This window comes from Kogia breviceps, chromosome 2, assembly GCF_026419965.1.
Source record: "Kogia breviceps isolate mKogBre1 chromosome 2, mKogBre1 haplotype 1, whole genome shotgun sequence".
In the NCBI taxonomy this organism is placed as follows: domain Eukaryota; kingdom Metazoa; phylum Chordata; class Mammalia; order Artiodactyla; family Physeteridae; genus Kogia; species Kogia breviceps.
Window position 1 is genome coordinate 135,666,486 of NC_081311.1, and position 25,355 is coordinate 135,691,840.

The 25,355-nt window shown below is 35.9% G+C and overlaps 1 protein-coding gene across 2 annotated transcripts in view; it reads right to left on the reverse strand.

The window, feature by feature from the left end:
* Positions 1-988: 988 nt before the first annotated feature.
* The window catches only part of GALNT3 (polypeptide N-acetylgalactosaminyltransferase 3), a 47,488-nt gene continuing 23,121 nt past the window's right edge, over positions 989-25,355 (reverse strand). For both annotated transcript variants that reach the window (XM_067027523.1, XM_059052395.2), the window contains exons 2-11: positions 22,686-23,309; positions 18,522-18,694; positions 14,470-14,619; positions 12,374-12,608; positions 11,632-11,749; positions 10,013-10,213; positions 7,873-8,004; positions 7,563-7,664; positions 3,330-3,482; positions 989-2,504 (exon numbers count right to left, since the gene is read on the reverse strand). In XM_067027523.1, coding sequence (XP_066883624.1) covers positions 2,382-2,504; positions 3,330-3,482; positions 7,563-7,664; positions 7,873-8,004; positions 10,013-10,213; positions 11,632-11,749; positions 12,374-12,608; positions 14,470-14,619; positions 18,522-18,694; positions 22,686-23,200 — 1,902 coding nt within the window. In that variant the 5' untranslated portion in view covers positions 23,201-23,309 and the 3' untranslated portion in view covers positions 989-2,381. The remainder of the gene's footprint in view (positions 2,505-3,329; positions 3,483-7,562; positions 7,665-7,872; positions 8,005-10,012; positions 10,214-11,631; positions 11,750-12,373; positions 12,609-14,469; positions 14,620-18,521; positions 18,695-22,685; positions 23,310-25,355) is intronic.

Here is a 25,355-nt window from a genome sequence, read left to right on the forward strand (position 1 = left end):
ATACAGTGACTTAAAAGTTCATTACCATCAATTGTAGTAATAGGCAATTTTAGTTTACTGCTTATTTTCTGCTGTGGTTAATTGTGTGGTCACGTCACGGCTTTACACCCATAAGGTTTACCTGAGTAGGTTTGGTCCTCTGAAATGAAGGCAACATAGCAGGTCTTCTGCAGCCACTAGACCATTTCCCAGGTAGCTTCAAACTGAACACGAGTTCCACAATTTCACACTTGAGTGCATTCAAATCTCTCAGGTAGATGGCAACCAGATTTCAAAAATAACCTCCTGCTAGCACTGTTTCAAAATTCAGAATTTAAAAGATACTACCCTCTACCCGAAGGGCAAATTCTTAATGAAATGAATTATATGACACTTGAGCAACAGCCTGAGGCTCCCAAATCAGGTAAAAAGGATTCTCCCTTTGAATGCATATAATGAAGACATAACAAAATCAACCTAATCTATATCGATTTTGGTTGGATCTTAACATGACGATACATGACTAATACACAGAGGGAGCTCAGATTTGTTTTTTTGGTTTTTTTAAAATATGCTTGACTTAAGCTCATAATTTATAAAATACCTTTGGGGATTTGTTTTGTTTTGTGAGATACAATGAACTCTAAGAGCAATATTTGCTCCTGGATGTTCACTCTAGTTAATGAATTGAGAAACAGAAATTATACATGTATGTGGGCTCTAGTGTATATTTCAGAATACATATTAGTATTAGAAAAAGTAATAAAGAAATACCTTTACTTACTAAAGAAATATTCAATATGAATAGTGAACTGTCATTTGCATCATAAAATATAACATCATAATGTCACTCACTGTGCTATTTCAAAATTATTTGTCTTTCTGCTCCATAAGACCTAAGCTCAAAGGCAATATAAGTCTTACTAGGCCTACCATAACTTCTGGCACAAAGTTAGACACACAATAAATATCAGTTGAATTAAAATAAAAGTTGGCATTGTAATAAATTAAAGAGTGCAGAGTTTTTTTAAATGTAAGTACAAACAATGAGAAGATGTAGCCAATAATTTTAAAATATTTTCTTTGTACAACTGAAGCCAGGTTTAAAACATAAAGCCGATCATACATTACTTCTTCAATAAGTATAGATCTATATATAAAATGACCAAAAATTGTTAAATCTTCTCAGTAAGCATCACATTTTAAAAAAATTACTCTAGCATATGCTCAAGGAAAGTTATCAGAAATTGGTACAAAATTTTCTAAATATCTAACACAGAATCTTCTCCATTCCCCACTTTTTATGCCATTACTATTAAATGTTTTTTCCCCTTCAGAAATATCTGATGACTCTGCAGTTGGTGCTTAGAAAATCAGGATACAAAATTAATGCTCCCCCTAGCTATTATCAATTATATATTTTATCCAAAAAATAAAAAACTTAAATCATTACAATAGTGATAAGAATTTGTTTTATTGTGTTTTCCATAGATAGTAATACGGTTTTTTGGTGAAAAACTTCATTACAAAGACAATCTATAATTGAATCAGTAACAAAAAAAATTTTGCTTTAAATGAGTCAAGTATTCTGCATTTGAAATTCAATTTCATAAACATTCAAGATCAGTGAATTTTGATAGGAAAAAAGACTAACAGAAAGGAAAAAGACACCTTTTTAACAGATAGTGACTTAGAGGTTTTTTAAAAATTTCTTTGGGAAAACACACAGTATAGTTATTTTTTTAAGTCTTTTGCTTCAAGTCAAGTGAACTTTAAGAAATATTTTTAAATTTGCCAAGAAATTGAAGTGTTAAAAATAGTCTTCTCCTTATTCATTTAATTTCATGTTTAAGGAAATATTTGACAGATAAGTTAACAAAATGCAAAAGAAGTTTACCTGTATTTTTATATAATAAATTCTAGCTCTATAAAAATTTCCTGGTTTTACACAAAGGCCAATTTTTGACCTTCACTGATCCATTTCTATGTAGTTAAAAAAATACAGTATCAAATCTTTCTCCCTCCCCCCAAAAAAACTAGAAGAAAAATTTTAAATTGTGAGTGTGTGAATGTAGCTATGCATATTCTCAAGTGTACAAAGCACACAAACATCGCTTTACTTGGAAAATTATTTTCATCATTCTGTAAACATTTTTTCCTCTGCATCTGGACATTTCAAAATAGTCTTTGGTATTACTAGCTATTGTGCTTTGAAGTGGAAAGTTAAGGGATTTCTGTAGCGGTGCTACATAGACATTTTAAGATATAAATAAGAAAAATGCACTTGGAATAAGTTACAATTAGCTGCTTTTGCATAATTTTCAAAAACTACAGTGTATGCCTAGTCACAGTTTTATAAGAAAGAATATCTCCTTTTTCAACTCCTTAATTTTAAGGAACACTTAACCATTTTGGCTAAAAATCCATTTTTGGAGTGGATCTGATGGATTGCATGACACTAAGCTTGGATGCTCTCCACTTGCTGAAAGGCACATTTTAAAGAATGGATTATATAGAAGTTGGTCCTAGAATAAAAAGAAATACAACAGACATTAAGTTTCAAAACTCAAAGTTAACAGAGAAATATAAAAACACTTTATGGTCTCATGGAAGCCAAAGGGAGACTTACACAACAAATATACACCATTCTTAACTTTTAATCTTTCGTCTGATAAAATCTTGCCACCACTGTTCAATTCACAGAAGGTGTTATGTAAATGAAGAGAGGTATGCAGAAAAAGGTCTCAATCAAGTTCTCAAATAACAAATATTTCATTGATATAAGTGATAAACTCTAAAAAATCCTGTCATAAAAGTCAGTCTTATAGTGTTCTAGAATTGCACAAAACAATATTCAGGTAAGAACTGCTAATTTCCAGCTAAGTTTTAAAACATATGTTTAAAAACAGAAAAAAACCTTTCACATATTCTCTCAATTCTAGATTCATGAAAAAGTACTAAAATAGGGAAGGAAAGAATTAATTACTTTAGGTAAGAAAAAATAATTATTTTTCTCTTCTCTGCCAGGAAAACAAAAGTTATGACTGTCACAAGAAGCATCATAAGAAATTCTAAAACATATACAAACAAGTATTACTAATAATCCACAGACATGTTGAACTGCATAAATCATGCTCTAAGATATTTTACAACTATTTTGCTCCTAAGAGTATTTAATTTATAGATACCTTCTTTCTTACCACATGGGTAGACACACATAATGACAAAGTTAACAAAGACAGAAATTCTGACAGATATCAATATAGTATGTTTCATGTATTTTCCCAGATAAGCAATAAGAGCTAATCAAAATAATTACATAAAGGGGTAAATTAATTGTACTGAGGTACCTTCTGGATCTTCCATATCTGTTCTCCAGTGACAAATGTCTTGTGACCTTTGTAAGCACATGCCTTCAGCTGAACAACACCTTGAGCAGCATGAAGACATAATTCCTTCTGGATGTTATGCCGAATTTCATTTTGAACAGAGTATTCAAAGTACTGTGAAAGGAAGAATGCTGTTACTGACGAGAGCACTCTATATCCTCAGTTGCAAAATTGTCGGCCAAAAAAATCAGCAACTCGCTGAATAACGGAGTCATGTGTACTTCACCAAAATAATACAATGAAGTATCAGAATCGTAACCTGAGTTTTGGGGACAGAAGATATTATAGCCTTTCTCCAGCCTATCACCAACAGATAGTTACTTAATTAAGAAGGTATTGTGGGCTTCCCTGGTGGCGCAGTGGTTGAGCGTCCGCCTGCCGATGCAGGGGACACGGGTTCGTGCCCCGGTCCGGGAGGATCCCACATGCCGCGGAGTGGCTGGGCCCGTGAGCCGTGGCCGCTGAGCCTGCGTGTCCGGAGCCTGTGCTCTGCAACGGAAGGGGCCACAACAGTGGGAGGCCCGCGTACCGAAAAAAAAAAAAAAAGAAAGAAAAAGAAGGTACTGTCTTCCTTCCCATGTCAGAACTTGGAAGCTATCAGGTAGGATGGAGGCTAGAATAGGTTTGCCACAGAAAAGAGCCTGGAAACGTTTAGCAAGCCCGTTAACTACCTCTTTCTCTCCACAAGTGTTTCTTCTCTTTTATTCATCTCAATTAATGGCATTTTCATTTAAACTAGAAACATTTGAACAGGGTACTCTTGGGAATTCCCTGGTGGTCCAGTGGTTAGGACTCATCCTTTCACTGCCATGGCCCAGGTTCAGTCCCTGGTTGGGGAATTAAGATCCTGCAAGTCGCATGAAGGTGGGGGGCGGGGGGCACACGATGACACTTTCCCTGCCTCAGTTTCCTTGCCTGTAAAATGGGTAATTTAATAACTCTTACCTCATAGGGTTATGAAGACAAATGGTTTAATACATGTAAAACATTTAGACCAATAACTGGTACATGGTAAGCATTCAATACATTTTTAGCTATTGTTACTATTATTGATGCTTCTCTCTCCCCACATGTCCAGTTAAGTAGCCCCTTAGTCTTACTGAATTTTCCTCTCAGATGTTACCATCCCACCCATCCTTACTTCCACATCATCACTTCTTTTGTTCAGGCACTCAAAATCTCTACTGCAATACCTCCAGGTACTTCCAATTTCTGCTCCTATAATTCAGTCCACTCTGTTGCCAGTTAGTCTTTTGTAACATTGATTTGATCCCTTACATTCCCTGCTTAGTGATTCACAATCACTACTGTTGCTAAGATAAAGTCCACACTTCTTAACTGGTACGTGAAATCTTCCACTTTCAGTCTAACATCAACCATTGTCCCAATTATACACTATGCTCCTTTCACACAATTCTACCAATGCAGAACATATGTATCCATAACTCCACTTTGCTTTACTCTCTAGAATATCTTTCTGGATCCTTTTCTGCCTAGCTAACTCCTTTTGATCCTTCAAAAGCCAATTCAAGTATTACCTTCCTTCTTTAGTTTCCCCTGAATTTGTCCTATGCACAAAATTACACTCTTCTCAGGCTTCCCATAGTCCATCAGAGATAACTTTCATAGCACTCTGTTGGAATTGTGTGTGTAGCTAGCTGACTTCACCATAGACCAAAGTCAGGCAGTGTATCTAGTAATAACATCCATTATACATCAAATATTTCATAATGTTGACATTCCAAAGAAGAAATGAGTGAACATAATTGATTTTCAATAGTGAAATTATTAGTCTTAGCATTAATATTTATTGAGCCCTTATTATGTGCTAGGTGGGGACTGTTCTAAACCCTTTATGTGTATTGGAGTAGGCACTCCACAAACATTAGCTGAATTAATCTTGAGTTCCCCTGGTCTTAGCCTCATGCTTAATTTATCTCATTCCACAAATATAATATCATTTTTATAACTAATAGCGCTTCAGATGGAGACATTGAAAAAAAATCAGTTTAGATCATGAAAACAGCACTCTGGCTGTACTTCTTTAAGAAAGATAAACCTTAGGATTTCAAAGATGATAAGAAAGGCTGACCAGAACTTTAAATCACTCATATTATTTTTTAAAAACCATTAAAACGATATTTATAAGGAATGGAGAATAGTTGAAGATACTCAGACAACCAAAGAGTATGGTATTATCTAGCTGAGAACACTGGAGAGAATTTTAACTTAGAACCAGGACAACTACACTGGAAGAGAAAAAGGGGAAGAGGCAAAGCATTGTGTTACAAAGCCATAATGCATTAAACTGCACTGCACCAGTATATTAGTCAATTTAGTCACATTATCAAAATACTTATTTTCATTTGGCATAGTGCAATACTGTTACAATGGAGTTTTATGCTATAAAAAAATATTATCTGGTCAAAACAGTAGAAGGGAACATGAGGAAATGATCGAGTTAGATGATATCTCAAAAACATCTAGCACTCAAGGAACTACAATTCCCAAACTAGTTTAAATGCAATGCTTGATTGAAAATAACATTTAAAGGAAATAAATCAAAATAAAATCAATGGCTATGTCAGGGATGATAGAAGCCAGAGGTATCTTCTTTTTTTTTTTTTTTTTTTGGTATGTGGGCCTCTCACTGTTGTGGCCTCTCCCGTTGCGGAGCACCACGGGCCCAGCCGCTCTGCGGCATGTGGGATCTTCCCGGACCGCGGGGCACGAACCCGTGTCCCCCGCATTGGCAGGCGGACCCTCAACCACTGCGCCACCAGGGAAGCCGTATCTTCTTAAAGTATAAACTAGAAAATATAATCCTTTAGGTCAAAATCCTCAGGTGGCTTCTGTCACACTTGGAATTAAATTCAAGTTCCTTAACGAGGCCAGCAAAGCCTTATATGACCTGGCCCCTAATTCATGTCTCTGACCTCATTTTCCACCCCTTTCTTCCTGGACCACTCTGCTCCAGCCACACTGGTTTTATGCTTGCTCCTTTTACCTGCCGCTGGGCCTCTGGGCTTGTGTCCTCTGCCAAGATGTTCTCCTCCTGGAACATGGTTCCTCTCCCAACTCCTCAGGCCTCCACTCTAAGGTCACCTTCTCAAAAACGTCTTCCTGAACCTCCAAAAATAACTACCCCCCCCTTGCACACACATTATCCCCCTACTCTGCTTTATTTTTCTTTACACCTAAAATTACATATTTATTTTTTCCTTTCCTTCTAGAACACAAGCTCCACAAGATAGACTTTGTCTTTTTCACTACTATAAGAGTGTGAGTTACATTATAGGCGCCAAACAAATACTTGTTGAAGGAATATGTGAATTGTTTCAGCATCCCCAAATTTCTAAAAGATGGCTATATGCTATTTATAATTTAAAAATTATTTTAGAGACAGAACTATAAAAACATCTTTATGGCAATGGTAGGAGAAAAACAGAACAATGTATAAAATATATCTTCAACTTTTACGATAAAATAGATGAAATGCAACAGGAAGCCTGAAATAAATTTATAAATATTTACATTTACTGATAAGATTTTTACAAATGAGGAAATATTTCTCATTGCTCAAAACCTTAATTTTTACTAGGATAGTCCAGTGGTATTTCTAAAAGAATGTAACTATTTATATAATTATTTTTTCTTCAAATATATAGTATGTAAGGAAAATTTTAAGATATGAATATATATACACATCATCGACATATATGTACATATATGTATATGTATCTGTATATATCTGTGTGTGTGTGTATCTCCATCAAACTTTTAATATAATGGACCACAAAAATGCAGCATGAACATGATGTCATTTGCCATCAAATCCAGTTAAATATAGCCTTTACGTATAATTTAGCAAAATCACCATGCTAATTGTCATGCAACATCAAAGATTCACATAGAAGATCCTGTTTTTCATTTCAAATGGCATTATTCTATTATTTTCTCATTTGCCTTTCTACTAAATGGGTAAGCAACCTCAAACTGCTTTCAGAGGCAGAATAAAAGTCAAAATAAAGTACTCTGCAACTTCTATATGAATTGTCAAACTTAATCTAAAAACATTTCACATGCCAGTTTACCGGAACATAAAATCGATTTAGGGATTCTGAAAAACGTGCAACAACTTACTTCTGTTTGTAGGTACTAAAGAGAAGGGAGGATTTTTAGTGCAGTGCTCACCTGGTTTCCCCCAAGTCCATGACACGTATACAAAATTAATGGTTTGCCTCCTTGATTATTTTCTCCAACATCCAGACATAGAGGCTGACCAAAACTCTTAATCTAAAGGGAAATTTTCAAGTTATAAATTTTTTTAAAAAATCCATGTGGTTTATATTTTTTCGCAATTAATTTCAGGAAGTGGTGTTAATAATAATAATGTAAAATCTCAAAAGCAATAAAACAGAAAATATTTCAGCAATTTTTCTGAACCACATAAATATTGGTGGAAGGGAGTATACCAAGAAAAAAGGAACAGGAAAATACTCACATATCCAGCTATAACAGGATTAAGGTCTGGCACATATGCTTCTGGATAAATATTGTTCAGATACCATGTAAAATTTTTACACTGAAGGCGGTGCTTTATTTCAAATCTTTTTGAAAGATCACCAAATGACTTCTGGAGAAAGATGAGAAGTGAAGGCGGATGCTTAATTAAAACAGCACTGATAAAGTATTTCGAATGCTACTATTTGTACTTACATTTAGGTCTTTAAAAAAAAAATTGTGGGCCAAAATGTAAGATGCGATTTAACTACAGTCACCATTCATTCAGGCAACAAGTATGCCTGGCTGCTCACTTCTGGCTTCAAAGAGAATCAAGGACCACCGCAGTGCCGACCTAGTGCTATTTTATTCTTCCTTTGTGCCACAAACCTCTGTCATGGGACAAAGATCCCTAGCGAAATGCTGAAGGCAAAAAATGGTAGTGGGGCCATCCAAAACTGATCCTAGTTTTATACACAAAAGTGGTCTTTATACGTAAAGTATGGTGTGAGAAAGCAGGTATAGAGAAACAGTGCCAACTGTGCATAATGTAACATATCTCTTCTCCAGTCAAGACCACAAAAAGCAACGCAGTTGGGAATCTTTTTTTTTTCTAGTTTTAAGGGTGTTGCTTACTCCTAACAATATTTTCTAATAATATCCTAACAATAACAATGTTTTAGTAGAGAAAGTCAAGTTTTTAATCAATTGTATCTTATTTTCCTTTACCTTATTTAAAAGGACTAAGAAAACTTAAAAAAAAAGCACTATTAAATTGAAAAGGTATTTGGTACAGGCAAAATTTTAAAGAAAAATTACAGTGGGTGCCTAAATATATGAAAAAGTAAATACTCAAGCTTATCAGTTCAACTAAGGAAAATATTTTCTCTGCCATCTTCAATATTTTGAACCCAGGTGTTTTAGCAAAAAGTATGAAACTCTGAAGGACTTCTGGGTAGCTTATGCATTTTACCGTACGGGTCTACTTGCCCTATGTTAAAAACAAGGGTTTGCTGGCTCACTTGCCCCTTTGTTGGTGACAAGAGAGCATAAGCTGTATTTAGCATCCACTTGCCTGGTTAGCCAAGTACTTTTGTGCAGTACACAATCTGCCCGATTTGTTTTGGTGGCCCTGGGTAAAAAGTTAGCAATCTGACCCAGCAGTGCTCTGACTTTGCATGGTACTGACATGTTACAGGGAGATACCAGAGACCAAAGAAAAAGCGAAATGAGTTAACCAGATCTTTCTTTATGACATTCGAAATGTTGATGCCCTTTAATCCCAATATATACCTGCTTGCAAATCGGCACCGTTTCTTACAAAGAGTTGGGTGCCATTTGTCGAAGCATGTCCTTAAACTGTCTAGTTTATTTACCATATCCAATATTGAAACTGTTGGGACTCAGTTCTAATGCATTAGGCATGATGATTCTGCAGAGCTTTGATCTAGGACAGGTCAATAACAACCACAGTGCCATGCATTTGTTAGCACTTGTTTCCTTATTTCACAGCTGCTCTGGGAGACAGGCAAGTATTTTATCTCAAGACAGGGAGGGAGAGAGAAGAAATGTGGTGGAGCGCATGCTCCATGTCTGGCCAATCTGTCAACCACCCTATGAAGCACCATAACCATTTCACAGTCTCAAGGGACTTTGCCAAAGTCACCTCTCCAGGGAGCAGTGGAACCAGAACTGGAAATAAGAAAGCTTGATACTTCTGGTTCATTCTCCTGCCCCATTCTGACACCGTCTAGCTCTCCCGTTCAAAATGCCACTTAGCACCTTGATTTAGGTGCTAATCACATCACCTAAAACCAGTTAAAAGCAGTTCCACTTAATCTTATTTTCTTTGAGTAAAATACTAAAGCAAAGCAGTTACAAAAACTAAATATCTTCCATATTAAAAGGGTAACATCAGGTAGAATGCCTCAACTTTTAAAATTCAGTTTACTTGACTTTTTCAAAAAAAACAGAAAAGAAAACTGACATCAATGAGTTACATATTTTTGAGTTCAAAAGCCCAGCTTTAAAAATAACTTTAAAAAAAAATGTTTTAGGCTTGAGTTGACTCAAACAGGTAAAAGGACATGTGAACTTGTTGTGGATTTTTACCGTAATTTAATTATTTAGGCCTAACTTACTTGTTTAACAATTTTTGCTGCATCTGTGTTTCTCCTATAAAATATTTCCTTATATTCATCCATCCAGACTTCTGCAAGGCGAACTTGGTTGCGAGCAATCACCTGAGTGCCTTTTGGAAAGGTATGAGGGCTTTTGCTGCGAAAAACATGTCCAACAACAGAGCAAGGCATAATCTCCAACTGCCCACCACATTGCCACACCTGATAATTAATGATATTTGTTTAAATTTACAGTATTTTAGGAAAATCAAAGTGTTGCTTTTAAGTTCACCTTTAAGATACTAATAAAAACAAAGAGATTTATTGCAGCTTTACCAATAGTCTCTGTTCACTGCCAGTTCAACTTAAGTTCTCAAAGATAAAGAACTATTATTAAATGGTACAGACACAAGAGAAAAAAAAACCCCACATTTTCAGAAATTACTTGAACAAAATAGTGATTTCAGATCTCTCAAAAAAGTAAAGTCCACAATTTCTTCTTTTTTGCAAAAATTATGCAAGCTCTCTAGTATCCACAGAAGACCAATGGCTCTTCTGCATTTGACTTCCACAGCAGACTTGGAGTAAGTGAGCCCAGACTCTATTTATCTCTTGTATATTCAATTTTGTGATCAAGAAACAAATTCAAGACAGTCATTATTACCAAAGCACAATCTATTAAACTTGATCATTATAAAAACTTCATACTATTTAGAGATAGAGGGTCAAAAAAACTTATTTGCATTAACTCTAAAATGGCAAATCACTAAATCAATACCTACTCACTTAAATATCTTGACAGTTTGTTCTGCCATAAATGAAAAATCTAAAAGTCATGTTTAATAATATGTGCTAATATTAGGGCAGTGGTTGTATTCTCTCTCTCTTTCTTTTTTGTTTAAACAAGTGAGAAAGCTTGGTGATATGTTCAGTTCAACAGACTGCTTGAGATCCAACATGTGCTGGGGGTTAGGAATACTTAAATGAATAAAACAAGACCCCTGCCCTTAAGCAGCTCAAACTTGACCAAGATCATCACTGCCATTATGTGATGAAGCCAGAGCCAAAACTTAAATCTTCCAACTCCTAGTTCAGTTCTTTTTCCACTACATTGCAGCCTAAGTGATAAGAAATGAATGACAAAATCATTGTAGAAAATGAACTCATGAAATCAAATACGTACACGTGGAGACCATCCAAAACCTTTCTTTTATTTCTCATATTAACTTTTAATATGTATAGGGAAAAAAAGCTTGTTTAATCCGACGAGTTAAGTTCAATGTCCTTTAAAATTATACATAAATGTTTTTCCATTCTGACTCGCTTGATAATCAACCAATTTCCTGAAGCACTAGATTTAATTGTATTTATCTTGGCTGGAATTCAGTAGCTACAAGTGCATTAATTGGTGTTACTGCCTGGACACAGGCGTTTAACTGATTCTTCTTGTTACACTGGCAGCAATAAATAAATATATTAAGTTACACTTTAAGAGGAAATATATTTATTCTAAAATTTCTAACAATTAAATTTTAGAAAGCACAAAAAGTAAAGACTACATTCATCCATGATAATCTGTATCAGCCAACTAGAAATATATATTTCATTGTTTAGTATGAGCGCTATATTTATAAACTTACTCTGAAAGACATTTCTATATTTTCACCTCCCCAAATTTCCATTTCTTCATCATAAGTTCCAATATATTCAAAATAGTCTTTTGATATGGAAAAAAGGCCTCCTGCAAAAGTGGGTGTTCTGAAAAATAATCCATTGTTAAACTTTGTTATAAAAACCAAATAAGAAAAAAAACATTTTAAGAGCAACTGAATCAAATGTACAAATAAATTAAAGAGAGATGACAATTTCAAGGCTTTATATAGATTAATAAAAACTAAAAATGCTATCTTCAAAGTCAAGTTTTGGAGGATGGGGAGGAAGTACTTTAAGTATCCTTCCCTAGCAGAACAAAATTATTGTGTCTTCTAACCAAACTTAAAAGATTCTCAAGGGAATTCCCTGGTGGTCAGTAGTTAGGACTCCGTGCTTCCACTGCTGGGGGCCCGGGTTCGATCCCTGGTAAGGAAACCAAGAATCTGGCCTCACGGCTAGGCCAAAAAAAAAAAAAAAAAAAAGATTCTTAAGTAATGATTGTAAGGAAGACATAAGAGCTCACTTAATTCTACTTCCTACTCAGTAACATTATGTATAAACAAGTACATAAATATATAAATGACTTTCCTGTTCCTTCCATGCAGAATATGCGTATTCTTTATTTTGTTAATGTGAATTACCTTTGCAGAAATTACTGTAAAAAGCAAAGAATGCATACATATTCAAATACTTGAACTGTATATAAGACTTTGAGAGCAATCATCTTACTTAATTGGATAAGTTTCATCCTTCCTTCTTTGCTTCTCATGATCGGGAAGTGACTCCCAGCCAAATGAAAGGCTCCAGTCAAAATTCCCACGATTGTGGTTACTTCCATAAGGAGAAGGTTTGTTGAATTCGAACGTGTTCAGATCTATGGATGCAATATCTGGGCTCACGACAGCAGTGTAGTTCTCAGCTATTCTGGCCAACAAAGGTTCTAACCAGCCATAGAAACACTCACCTAGAAGGAATACAATTTTAATTAATTCAATGAAAACACTCAGGGTTTTTTTTCCTTTTGTGTTTTGGAAGAGGGTTTATGGAGAAATGAGAATAACCAAGTCATTAGTGTTTTGAACATTTATATAGGGGAGATTTCTTAAAAGTTTCTTGTGAGATAAGGGTAGGATGAAAAATATAAGACAAAATTAAGCATAGTTAGGAAATGACTTTTTTAACCTTACAATGGAAGCAAAATGATACTGATATATTTAAGTTTCAGACTGTGTATTTTTCTTTAAAATGGGCTATGGGGCTTCCCTGGTGGCACAGTGGTTGAGAGTCCACCTGCCGATGCAGGGGACACGGGTTCGTGCCCCGGTCCGGGAACATCCCACATGCCGCGGAGCGGCTGGGCCCGTGAGCCATGGCCGCTGAGCCTGCGCGTCCGGAGCCTGTGCTCCGCAACGGTGAGAGGCCCGCGTACGGCAAAAAAAAAAAAAAAAAAAAAAAAGGGCTATGAATCAAGGATAATGTTTTGCTGATCCATACCACCTAGCTCCAGAAGTGTTCTGATTTACTTAAACTTGTCTCCCTGAGTAAGGTATAGTAACTGAAATCTTCATTTCTCTGATAGGGTCTTAAGAGAAAATAAGTAAAGGAGTCAGAATATTCTGATTTCAGCAGCTGCAGACAAAGCACCATTCAAACCTGCCCAGCCCTAACGAAAGAGAGTGGAGGAGTGGCATGAAAGGTCTGGGTTCTGGCCCCAGGCCAGGCTGTCTCACATCACACATAGAGTTCAGGAGATGTGGCATGTACAGTGCTACTCAGGGCTTCCCATCATTCAGTGGAGTTTGGCAGTCATGGTCCAGGAGGACCATCAGACACACTTGCTTGGAGAGGAAGAATGCCCAGTCTGACAGTATTGTAATTTTGGACCAGGAGAGGGAATGCTGGAGAAGCAGCCATTTCCTTTTGAAAACACCTCTCCTGGATTACCTTTAGACCTTTCTTAAATGCCGGGTATTAAGAGAATACTGAATGTGAAAGCTCTAAAGAGACTCAAGCAAATCCAAAAGCCCTTCTGTAACAATTAGCGTATGCTCAAAACCATTTGCTTGGTCAAACATAACCTAAAGGCTGGCCAATCCAAAGTTAAACACTCATACAAAGAGTAAAACTCACTAAACTTAGAGCTCGAGGGAATAAGTGACATTTTAGTAATACCTAACATGTACCTTAAACATTGACTCTAAAAATACTGTCTAAGTACTTTATTTAAAATCACTGACACTGAAAAAAAATTAAAATACAAAGAAAAAAATCCCAGCAGCAATAAAAACAAACAAAAACTAACAACATTCATGGGAAAGATACCAGAAGCTGTAAAGGGGCAGCCCTAACTTGGCACAAAAAGGAGTGTGTGAATCTTTGGGGGAAAAGAAAAGAACTGAAATATAAAAAGTAAAAGTGCTAGGACTAGGACAAAGTTTAATGCTAGGGTTGACTACACTTAAACAAACAAAACTTTCACTCACTTTAAAGTGTAGTAATCAAGAATAATAAGGAAAACCACATTTTTTTTGATGAAATGAGCATATGAAAAAATCCTAGGCATGGATAACTCGCTGGGGAAGCTGGTCACTGGAGGCCATAAAGTTAAAGGGCCTCAAACAAAAGGATGTAAGATCTTTGAATAAGTGAAAGGAATTTCCTACCCAGAGCTGTAATCTGCTTGGGCTGTCACTGCTATAATCACTAGCTGAAAATGATGTTAAAGAAAATGCAATTAGGTATTTAAAGAAAAGGCTTCCTTACATTTTAAATTAGAGGGAGGGGGAGGGAAAATGTTACAGCTATGCCCATACATGTATACTTACAGTGAGCATCTAAAAATGTGAGCGTTTCAGCTGTTGCTACTGTTGCTCCTAGCAACCTTGCAGTGATCAGACCTTTTCTCTCCTTTTGTCTGACTATTTTTACGATAGAAAATTGTTTCATATATTCCTCTAGTTTATCATGCAAGTACTCTGTAAGAAAAAAAAATCAAGATTAACTCCTTTCTAAGTATATTTTCATATATATGAAAGCTAATAAAGAAACCACAGGGCAATGAGTCCTCCACATGCAAAAATCTTAACAGTTGTACACATCCATCCTTAAGACAAAAATTATATCTTCTACTCTTATTGGAAAAAAAAATTATATATACAGATCTTAACTTCTGAACAATTATAATGCATGACATTACCACACATAGTTATCCTGCCCATGTCATATCAGTAAACACAATGTGTTTGGTGGGGAGACTTCCAAATTCATAGACACCAGGAGTTAAGAAGACTCATTTAGAGGCCAGAGAAAAGGGACAAAGGAGTGAAAGAAATTGAATTTGGCCAAAAAAGATATTTGATTCTTATTTAAATTGGCATTTAAATCTGCAAATGTATAGAAAAATAATTTAAGACCAAAATCTTGAGAGAAAGATGAGTAGGAAAATCCAGGGCTACAGCAGTTTGGGAATATTTCTACAAAGAGTCAGCAAAAAAATTTTGAAAGCTCTAGAGTCTCCTGACACAGAATTTTTTCCAGTAAAAATATGAAGGAAGAAAAGAGTATGTAAATCAGGAATGAGGTTAGAAACAGGCAAAATTTTAGTCATGGGTGTGTATAATTTAAGATACTCAATATTCCAATTTGGATGACATACATACTAAGCAAGAGTTAAAATAGCAGGTAAAAGAAAAACACATCAATCCAGTCAGTCAAGTGTTGTCCATATTTTTAAACAACGTCTTTTTTTTTTTTTTTTGTGGTACGTGGGCTTCTCACTGTTGCGGCCTCTCCCGTTGCAGAGCACAGGCTCCGGACGCGCAGGCTCAGTGGCCATGGCTCACGGGCCCAGTCACTCCGCGGCATGCGGGATCTTCCCGGACCGGGGCACGAACCCGTGTCCCCTGCATCGGCAGGCGGATCCTCAACCACTGCGCCACCAGGGAAGCCCTTAAACAACGTCTTAAGCCTGCTTGTTCACCATGGAATTCTTGACGCTTTATTGAGTATATAATGCAGTTCTTCAAGTGGCCTTCTTGGACCCATAACACAGACTCAAAAAGATTTGGGAATATTGAGAACGCCAGCAAACATCCTGGGTAGATGTTTGCTTCTGTCAGATTTCAGAAGCAATTGCAGGTGACTTTGACTTTATCTGTAATTACATATTTTTTAAAATTCTCCAGTGGTGCAGATAAGAGAGTTGCTTATTTAAAGCTTAAACATTCATGAAGGAGGTAAGAGTCCAGGAATAACTTTTGTGGAAAAATAAGCCTATCTAAACATTATCGTCTCAGAGTAACAGATTGACTTTTTTAACACCTTCTAAGTACCTCAGAATTAATACTCTGAAAGACAAACAGGATTCGTAATTTGTCTTAAAAATATAATCATAGCTATTTCTGCTTTAATCATAGACTTATAGAGCAGCAACTTATAAAATAGAAACATTTTAAAGGTCTTAATGGGAGTTGATTTTTAAAACGGAGTCACTGCAGATTCCTTCAATAAACCCTCCCACTGTTCATATGTTAAGAAATTTTTATTCACCCACAACTTCTGAACTTCTTATAAATTCTTACCTGCCCTTTAAATTTAGCCCCCATCCACACCCTAATTTTATGAAGTTAAAAACACAAAGCCATGAAATCAGATTTCCTGGGTTTGATTTATAGCACCATTACTTTTAGCTATGTGACCTTGGCAAGTTATTTTACCTGTACCTCGGTTTCTTTACCTATAAAGTGAGATGATAGAAAAAATGGGGCTAATAGGACTAACTCTCACAGGGAATTGTTAGGAGGATACAATGAAAGATTATTGTACAAATAAAACATTTAAGACAAGGACTAACTAGCACATGGTCTATGCTCTGAAAATCTTAATTATATTTTGTTTGCTACCATTGGGATTTAGCTATCTGTTAATTGATTACCTACATATTTATGCTGCTTTTCCTTAGGCAAATTGAAGTCAGGGACTATGGTTTCTACTTCACAAGCTCTTCTATGGTAATGAGGGACACATTTTCCACAGTGGTGACTCATTAGATAGGTCTTTGACTGATTCAATAAGACAAATTACACTACTATTCAAAGATAGCCCTTGCCAAGAAAACTTTTCCAAATCTATTGTTGATTGCTATAAAGAATTATAAAAAATACTCAGACCCTTTGACCAAGCAGTCCTACCTCTCCTAACTTATCTAAGGATATAATTCAAAAAAAGGAAAATAACGTAAGCACAAGGATATTTATTGTAGTATTACATATAGTAAGGCTAAGGGGTAAATAAAAGTGAATGGTTAAGTAAAATGTATCTAGTCCATTTTTGTCATTAAAACTAAAGTTTTGGGTACACGGGCCTCTCACTGTCGTGGCCTCTCTTGTTGCGGAGCACAGGCTCCAGACACGCAGGCTCAGTAGTTGTGGCACATGGGCCTTGTTACTCTGCAGCATGTGGGATCTTCCCAGACCTGGGCTCGAACCCATGTCCCCTGCCTTGGCAGGCGGACTCTCAACCACTGCGCCACCAGGGAAGCCCAAAACTAAAGTTTTGAAGGTAACAGAAAGAGGCTAATAATGTTATATGAAAATGTCAGATTTCAAAACTAGATTTCTAACATGTATATAATTAGATAAACATTATATGTTTATGTAGACAGTGATTAGGAAAGAAAAGGAGAAGATTAAAATGGTTGAAACATTAGGTTGAAACATTAGGTTAAAACTGTTATGCTTTATTCACTTACAACCACGTCTAAGGTCTGGATACATCTTATAATTAATTGAGGACATGTCACCTAATAGGTAGTGGGGTTTTTTTTCTCATGGTCTGTAAAGTAATGATTTACCTTACAGTAGACGGTGCTTTGGATTTGACGGAAGAGTGTTATCCTCAATTTACAGATATAAGGAAACTGCTCATTAGTGCTGGAGCTAGAATTTGACTTTAAGGAATCTAGTTCCAAACTTGGGCTCATTCAGGAATAAATTTTGCAATCATTGAAATAATCTGTATCTGTTTGGTACTTAAAATACTTGTAATGTTTGAAAACTCAGCAAATTATAGTATTTGTCTGATTATCCTTGTGAGTCCAATTTAAAATGTGTAACTTAGCAACTGATTACTGACATAAAATTAAGTGAAAATTCATTAAAGATTTTGGCTAGCTTTGTAAACAGTACTGGAATATTTAAAAGCGCCAAAATAAAACAGGATGTGGTAACTCTTCAGTAAGTTTTAACTACTCTTTGATATTATTTATTAATTAATATATTATTTATATTAATTCTTCTAACCTTTAAAACAACACTAGGAGTTATGTACTACTTATGTATTCCCTCATTTCTAAGCTATACAATTATATACTTCTTATAAGCAATGGCATGTTCGTTTAATTGGCTGTAAGGGTCTTTTATTCTACTGGTATGTAAACTAATGATGTATTATACAATAAATTTGATGAAATATGGCATTTCCCCCATTTTACAGATAACGAAACTGAGGTACAGGGGGATTAAGTAAGTTTCCCAAATTACATAGCTGGTTAGGACCAGAACTGGGATTCAGATCAAGGCAGCCTAACTCAAGGCTCAAGTGTGTGCTCTTAACCACTATGTCTTAAAATAAAAGTCTCATATTGAGGACTACAAAGTTATAAGTAATTGTGTTTCACACATTTCACACATTTCTGAACTCCAAAATATTTGAATATGGACTTCCTTGGATTCTCCCTTCACTCATCATATATAGCATCTGAGACACTACACTCAAGATCTGAGGTGGCACACAGAGAGCACAATATACCCAAGTAGACTTTGGACAACGCCACATGGATTTACTTAGGAAACAATCTAATTTACATGTGCTTTCTTACCATCTACACTAGCATCATCCACCAAAATGATCTCCTTCAGCAATATGGCAGGTGAAGAATAGAGCACGCTGTGGACAGTTCTAAGCAGTGTGGACCATGCTTCATTATGAAAAACTATTATGACACTGGTGGTAGGCAAGGGAGGACAGCGCTTAAATTTTTGTTCAATACATCTAGAAAAAGTCAAAGTAGAAGAACAATTATGAATTTTATTACTTTATTTCACAGCTATACCATTACTAAATTATCATTATTTAAACCTTTAAAACAATAGAAATGATAGTGGACACTTTATTTATATGTAAGATGATCTTAATGCTATATAAAGGCAAATAGATCAAAACAAAATTTCTTACAAATAGATCACTCACCCAGAGATTATGTCCACTGATACTGATCACATGTCACGAATTAAAACATGCTATTGTAAGCTTTCTCCATAATATAATTTTAAATACAAATAACATTTTAAATAAGAAAAATAACCTAGAAGTGAGACAACCTGTAAAAATAGCAAATACTTGTAACTGCTCAAATACAAACCAAGTTTTTTTCTTTCCTTGTAGAAATCATGCATTTTTCTTAACATTTGCAATTTTTAATCATTAAATGAATATTCATCTTTGTAGAGATTATCTTAAATTAGATACTTTCCTAGGAATGTAATATTTTCTAAGTTTAATCAATTTCCTTAACCTGTAACTGAACCAAAAGGGGAAAAAATTGCTTACTATAAAGTCTATTTCCTTCAGCAAAAACTTAAGTACCTACCATATGTCACGTGCCATGCTGTGTGAAAGATTTTGCTCCACTAAGGAGAGAGACCCTAAATAGTTTTTGACTGATTAGTGGTATTACTCATTCACTAAAAACTTTAGTTATAAATTTATCTTGAATTCATTTTGGTAGCAATGTCATCCTCAATGTAAATAATTTTCATATGAAGCCATTGGGGTGTGTGTGGGTCTGTACAATCTCCAGGCTTTGAGAAAGGAGATGACCACAGTCCCTCACCTGCTGAGTTGAGGTGAGGATCAAATGAAATAACATATAGGAGAGGGCTTCAAAACACTGTAACATCAGAGTGAAGCTGGGACATAAAACATGTGTGGTCTATGGTAAAGATAAATAAGTAAAATAACTGGATCTTTGATAACCATAAATAGTTGTACAATTTTAGACAACAGACTATGAAATCCTCCTACACAGTCAAAAGCCACTATAAGTAGTGTGTGAACAATCAAACAGTGCTGTTCAAACCCAAAGATAAGGAAGTAAATCATTCACTCATGGAGACAGGAGCCCAGCACACTTTGGTTGCCCTGCCAGGGCCAATGGGGAAACCAGAGCCCCCAAAATGGTGGCCTGGGAAAGGCACCCTAAAAGAGATATTCTACAAACTCTTATTAATTACTACTTTTACAGCCATACCTCAGTATGAATGTGTTTCAAATCCTTTCCTGAGAGGACGTCTTTAGGTTGAAATATTTGTAGTGATAAGAAAGGAATTAAATTAGGTATAAAATATTGAGAGGGTGTCAACACCACTGAGTAGGAAAATATGAGGAAGGTGAAACTGATTTTGCTCTCTAGGACCATCATGATTTTAAAGTGTAACATACATGCATAGCCAGAGGAAAATAATCACATTCATCCTCACTGGTAGAGGAAAGCAAATGATTTATTCTAAAGTGAATTTTGGATAAACTATCAATTAAAAATAAAGTCCAAACACAAACTACCTATTTATCTATCTTTGAGTTAAAATTACACGGAAACAAATGACTAAATGTAAGATTGTATTTTTAATACATAAAGTCTTATAAGCCAACATAAAAGTATAAGTAAAAATTATGAAAAACTCCACACTATAGTATTTCTTTTTTAGGAAAAAACTTTATAATTTTGTCTTATAAGCATTTGGGAGAGGGAGTTTTGGGATTAAAAAAAATATATTTCCAATATTTATTTAACACGTGACTAATTAATATAGTATTAATATAGAATTATAAAAAGGTTTTGAAGATTTAAAGTATGACACTTTAGGGCTTCCCTGGTGGCGCAGTGGTTGGGAGTCCACCTGCCGATGCGGGGGACGCGGGTTCGTGCCCCGGTCGGGGAGGATCCCACATGCCGCGGAGCGGCTGGGCCCGTGAGCCATGGCCGCTGAGCCTGAGCATCTGGAGCCTGTGCTCCGCAATGGGAGAGGCCACAACAGTGAGAGGCCCGCGTACCACCAAAAAAAAAAAAAAAAAAAGTATGACACTTTACAAAAATTCACACTAATAAAGTGTTATCTCTTTAATCTCACAAGGCTTTCCCTCAGTTTAAGCAAGGATTTATTTGCTTAACTGATAAGTACTAATATCAAGTAAAAGTGTCATGTTATATCAATGCAAGTGATAATAAAATTTCACAGTATGATTTCATAAACCCCATTTATTTTGAAACAATTAGCATGCTCAACTTATGTTTAAAAGTTGTTTCACATGTCATTTAAAGTAGTGAAATTCAAATAACTTGCCAAAGTGATTACAGATTCCCAGTCAAACCATTTGAAAAATTTGGCATATAGAAATGTGCTTAAATTATCAGTCATAAGACCATCTGGCTTCGGGAGAAACTGGATCTATATTTCTAATGAGCATGTAAAAGATTAGCAGTTCTTCAGAAAATGTGTTCCTTGATGATATAAGTTAAATTTAAAGTATGAAACTATTAAATCTTCACAGTTCTAGGTACACATTCCTGTCCAAAAAAAAAGGTTCTTTGTGTGCATAGCTATTTTGCAGTTAACATATTGATTAACATTATTGAATATTACTGCAGTTTCTCAAAGCTATATTGGAGAAAAGGCTTATCCTGAGCTCCCTTTGTCATGTCAAAGAATAAAAATCATGCTTCTTGATTTGTGATGGGGATTGCTTGTCAATCAAGACCTCTCCCCAAATCAGTAAAGGGCCATGTTGCATTTTAACCTATTAGCATAAAAAAGGAACTATACTATGCCCTGTCAGAACAACTAGACTATTTTACATTCATTTGTTTCTTCACACAATCATTTAAAATGATGAGCTATTTAACCTTGAATCACACAGATTAGAATAGAGCAACAGAAATCTAATTTACACAGCTTCAATATTGAGGAACTCATAGTTGGAGAGGTATTCATGATCATAAACCTAGAAAAATATGAAGGAAGCCATAGACCTAAGTCTACCGAAGTACTTTTCTTCAGGTTCACTTATAAATTTAATTCTCTTATAACTAGAAAGCAAAATATGTAAGCACTGTTTGCTTACAGTTTGTCTATCTTGCACTTTTAACTAATCTACAGATTGTTTGAAAGTGCTGAAATTCATTTTAGCTATTTCAGTTCAAATAGCACATTTGAACACTACCTCAAAGATAGCAAGATGGTTAACTAAGAACAAAGAGACAGCACAGTAGAATCGGGGGCTGGGGGGGATTTTAATCAAAATACTGTATATTTGAGATAAGCATGTAAACAAAGTGACAATGAAAAGCAATGTTGGCCTCTCAGAGGAGAAAGGGAGAAAACTCTATAAATACAAGAGCTTATTCAACAAAACTCCAGAGAAAGAATCACAGTTGAACTAGTAATTAAAACAATACTGTCTCTTAAAAGAAAGGTTACAAAACACAGGACATTCTGAAATGTAGTTATAGCACTAAAAGTAGCCACAAAGTCTATGACTTAGCTCATAAACTATCACAGCTCCAAAATCTTGGCACAGTTGTTAATATTTCTATTCTATAGCAATACACAGAAGAACAGAAACAACTCCTCCACCTCCCACATTTCCCAAAAAATCCACCCCGTATTTCCTCCTTAATGGATGAGAAAACTAAAGCATTTAAGAATAAAGGATTTCCTTGTGGTTCTATAGAGGTCGGATCTAGAATTCCATTTTCTAATTTCTAAGATGATAATTTTTCACATCTGCAATGCCTCACTAAACATCGATATAGAAATTTAGCCTCAATAACAATAAGCAAAAAGTAATTAAGACAGGTTAAGTAAATGGTATTTGCCGATTCTTTGCCTCAAAGTGGCTAAAGAACAAGCAACTTCCTTAACTAATGCCCCTCCCCTGAAAACCCTCCTGATAAACACGAAACAATGAATATTCTTCAACATACTCAGGAGGTCGAGTGTCTGGTCCAAGATCTCGGTGTAAAGAAATCCTGTCACTTGCAAAAGCGTTAAAACAGTGTTTTGCTTCTCCACGTTCTTTCTCCTTCTGCTCTTCATTACTTAAATTGGTTGTCTTGAATGCTTTGCCAGAAGCGCCAGGCGCATTAGAATCCTGAGGCGGACGGTCAAGAACGGGTTTCAGTTCTGCTGCTGTGTAATATCCTTGCAAGCAGGGTCTCTCACCAGCATCAATGTTTTGCCTGACAGGTGCTCCTATTTGCATTTTTGGCATTGCATCTTTAATATTGTTTACAGCTTCTAGCATTAAATCAAACATCTTGTTTTTGTTTTTCACGTTTCTTTCCATCCTTGATTCCTCTTTGGAATATTGAACACTTACTTCTCTTTGCATTAAAATCAAAAATATTATAAAGAAAAAAACTACTGCACCAAGCTTCCAGAACTTTTTATGGTAATGTCTTTTAAGATGTAGTTTTACTAGTCGTTTTAGGTGAGCCATTCTGACATTAAAAGCTTGTCACTCGACAAGTAACAGTTACAGTTTCCTCTGTTACATATATCTTTTATCATAGATTTGCTGGCAAGAAGGTTTCCTTAAATTGCAATACCTATAAACAGAAATGACAGGTTAGTAGCTATTCATCCTATAGGCATGGTTCACTTCATTCACTCAGCCAACAACTGAACATAAGCTATAAACAATGTACTCTTATGGTTAATAACAATACAAAAATATCTTGCCCTCAAGAAAATTACACTTTTGGAAGAACACAGTTGCTATCATTAACTATAATCTACTGGGGTTATAAAATATTAGAGACTTCTCTCCAGTAAAAAATACATTGTTAACTCTGCCTAATATCTGCCATATAATATGCATAAATGAGTTTTATAAATATATTTTGAGTTTTAAAAAAAATCTTAGCTCTGGGGCTTCCCTGGTGGCGCAGTGGGTGGGAATCTGCCTGCCAATGCAGAGGACACGGGTCCGATCCCTGGCCCGGTAAGCTTCCCGCATGACGCGGAGCAACTAAGTCCGTGTGCCACGACTACTGAGCCTGCGCTCTAGAGCCCCTGCTCTGCAACAAGAGAAGCCACGACAATGAGAAGCCCGCGCACCACTCTCTGCAAATAGAGAAAGCCCGCACACAGAACAATGACCCAACACAGCCAAAATAAAAATAAAAACAAACAAATAAATAAATATTTTTAAAAAATCTTAGCTCAATAACCAAGGGTCTAAAGAAGTTCATTGAGCTGATTGTAAAGAAAGGGGTAATCCATAAGAAAGCAAAGGTACACTGACAGGTACTGTCAGGCATACATCTCAAACTGTGGCGTGTGTGTGTGTGTGTGTGTGTGTGTGTGTGTGTGTGTGCGTGTGTGCTAGGCGGGCCTCTCACTGTTGTGGCCTCTCCCGTTGCGGAGCACAGGCTCCGGACGCGCAGGCTCAGCGGCCATGGCTCACGGGCCTAGCCGCTCCGCGGCATGTGGGATCTTCCCGGACCGGGGCACGAACCCGCGTCCCCTGCATCGGCAGGCGGACTCTCAACCACTGTGCCACCAGGGAAGCCCAAACTATGGCTTTTAAGAAGTTCACCATCAACCTATGAACTTCAACTAAATCAATTAAGATGATAAAGCAGCTTCATCACCAAGTAAACTGGCATTCTCCCAAATTTGCTCACCTGATAGCACTTGTTTAATTTAACAGAACCAATAAAGATTGGAAAATTAAGATAATGTGTTGTTATATAACAGCTATTTTCAATAGCTCACACAAATACAAAACAAAAATAAAAAATAGAAAAAAAAATGGCAGTGAGCATCACTTGGAAGTGTCTCTAAAGAGGCAACAGAGATCATTAAGTTATAAAAGCAGTATCTGGTGCAACAAAATGCTGCTTGCAGTTGATCCTAAGAACAGAGCAGCATGTTTACCAAACCCTAGTATGGGCCATCAGGAGCAAAAGAAACGAAAAGTTAAAGAGGACATTGACTACTGCCTGAATCACAGTGAAGATGGACTGTCTTCGTGATGCCTAAAAAAATGTAATGTGAAGGGTTCAGTACATGATTACATACCATGCACCATTATAGCCAGTCAAGTAATTAGCAGAGACAAAAGGGCAAGGAAATGCCTTTGCTCCCTAACCCTAAGCACATTTTAAGGAAAATGTCCTTTATAGGAGTAAAAATTAACACTTTATTTAACTTCTTTTCCAAAGTTATCACTAAATTTAAAATAAGAAAACCAAGTTCTAAGATGGATTCTCTAGTCTTCAGCAAAAAATTTGAAGCTGAATAAACAAAATAGGCAGAACTTAAAAACTTAGTTCTACATACTATTTCTAATTGGACTGCTCCATATGTGTTCAGTACAGACTGGACACTTTGGTTCCAACAGAGACCTCATTTATGATGTTTTGCCCATAAAAATGAGATTCCAATATTTCTGAGCTTTGGTTGCTTCAAGAGCCTCATGTAAGGATTAAAATGACCTCTTAAGATTTTAACATCATTTAAAGATATATTGTAAGGAGTTTCGGACCACACAATTGTGGTTACATCATTTCCTACGTGTCAAATGTTGTGCTAGGCTATGGCTATGAAGGTACCTTAAAGGTAAGCTTCCAGGAGCAGAGGTCAGTATG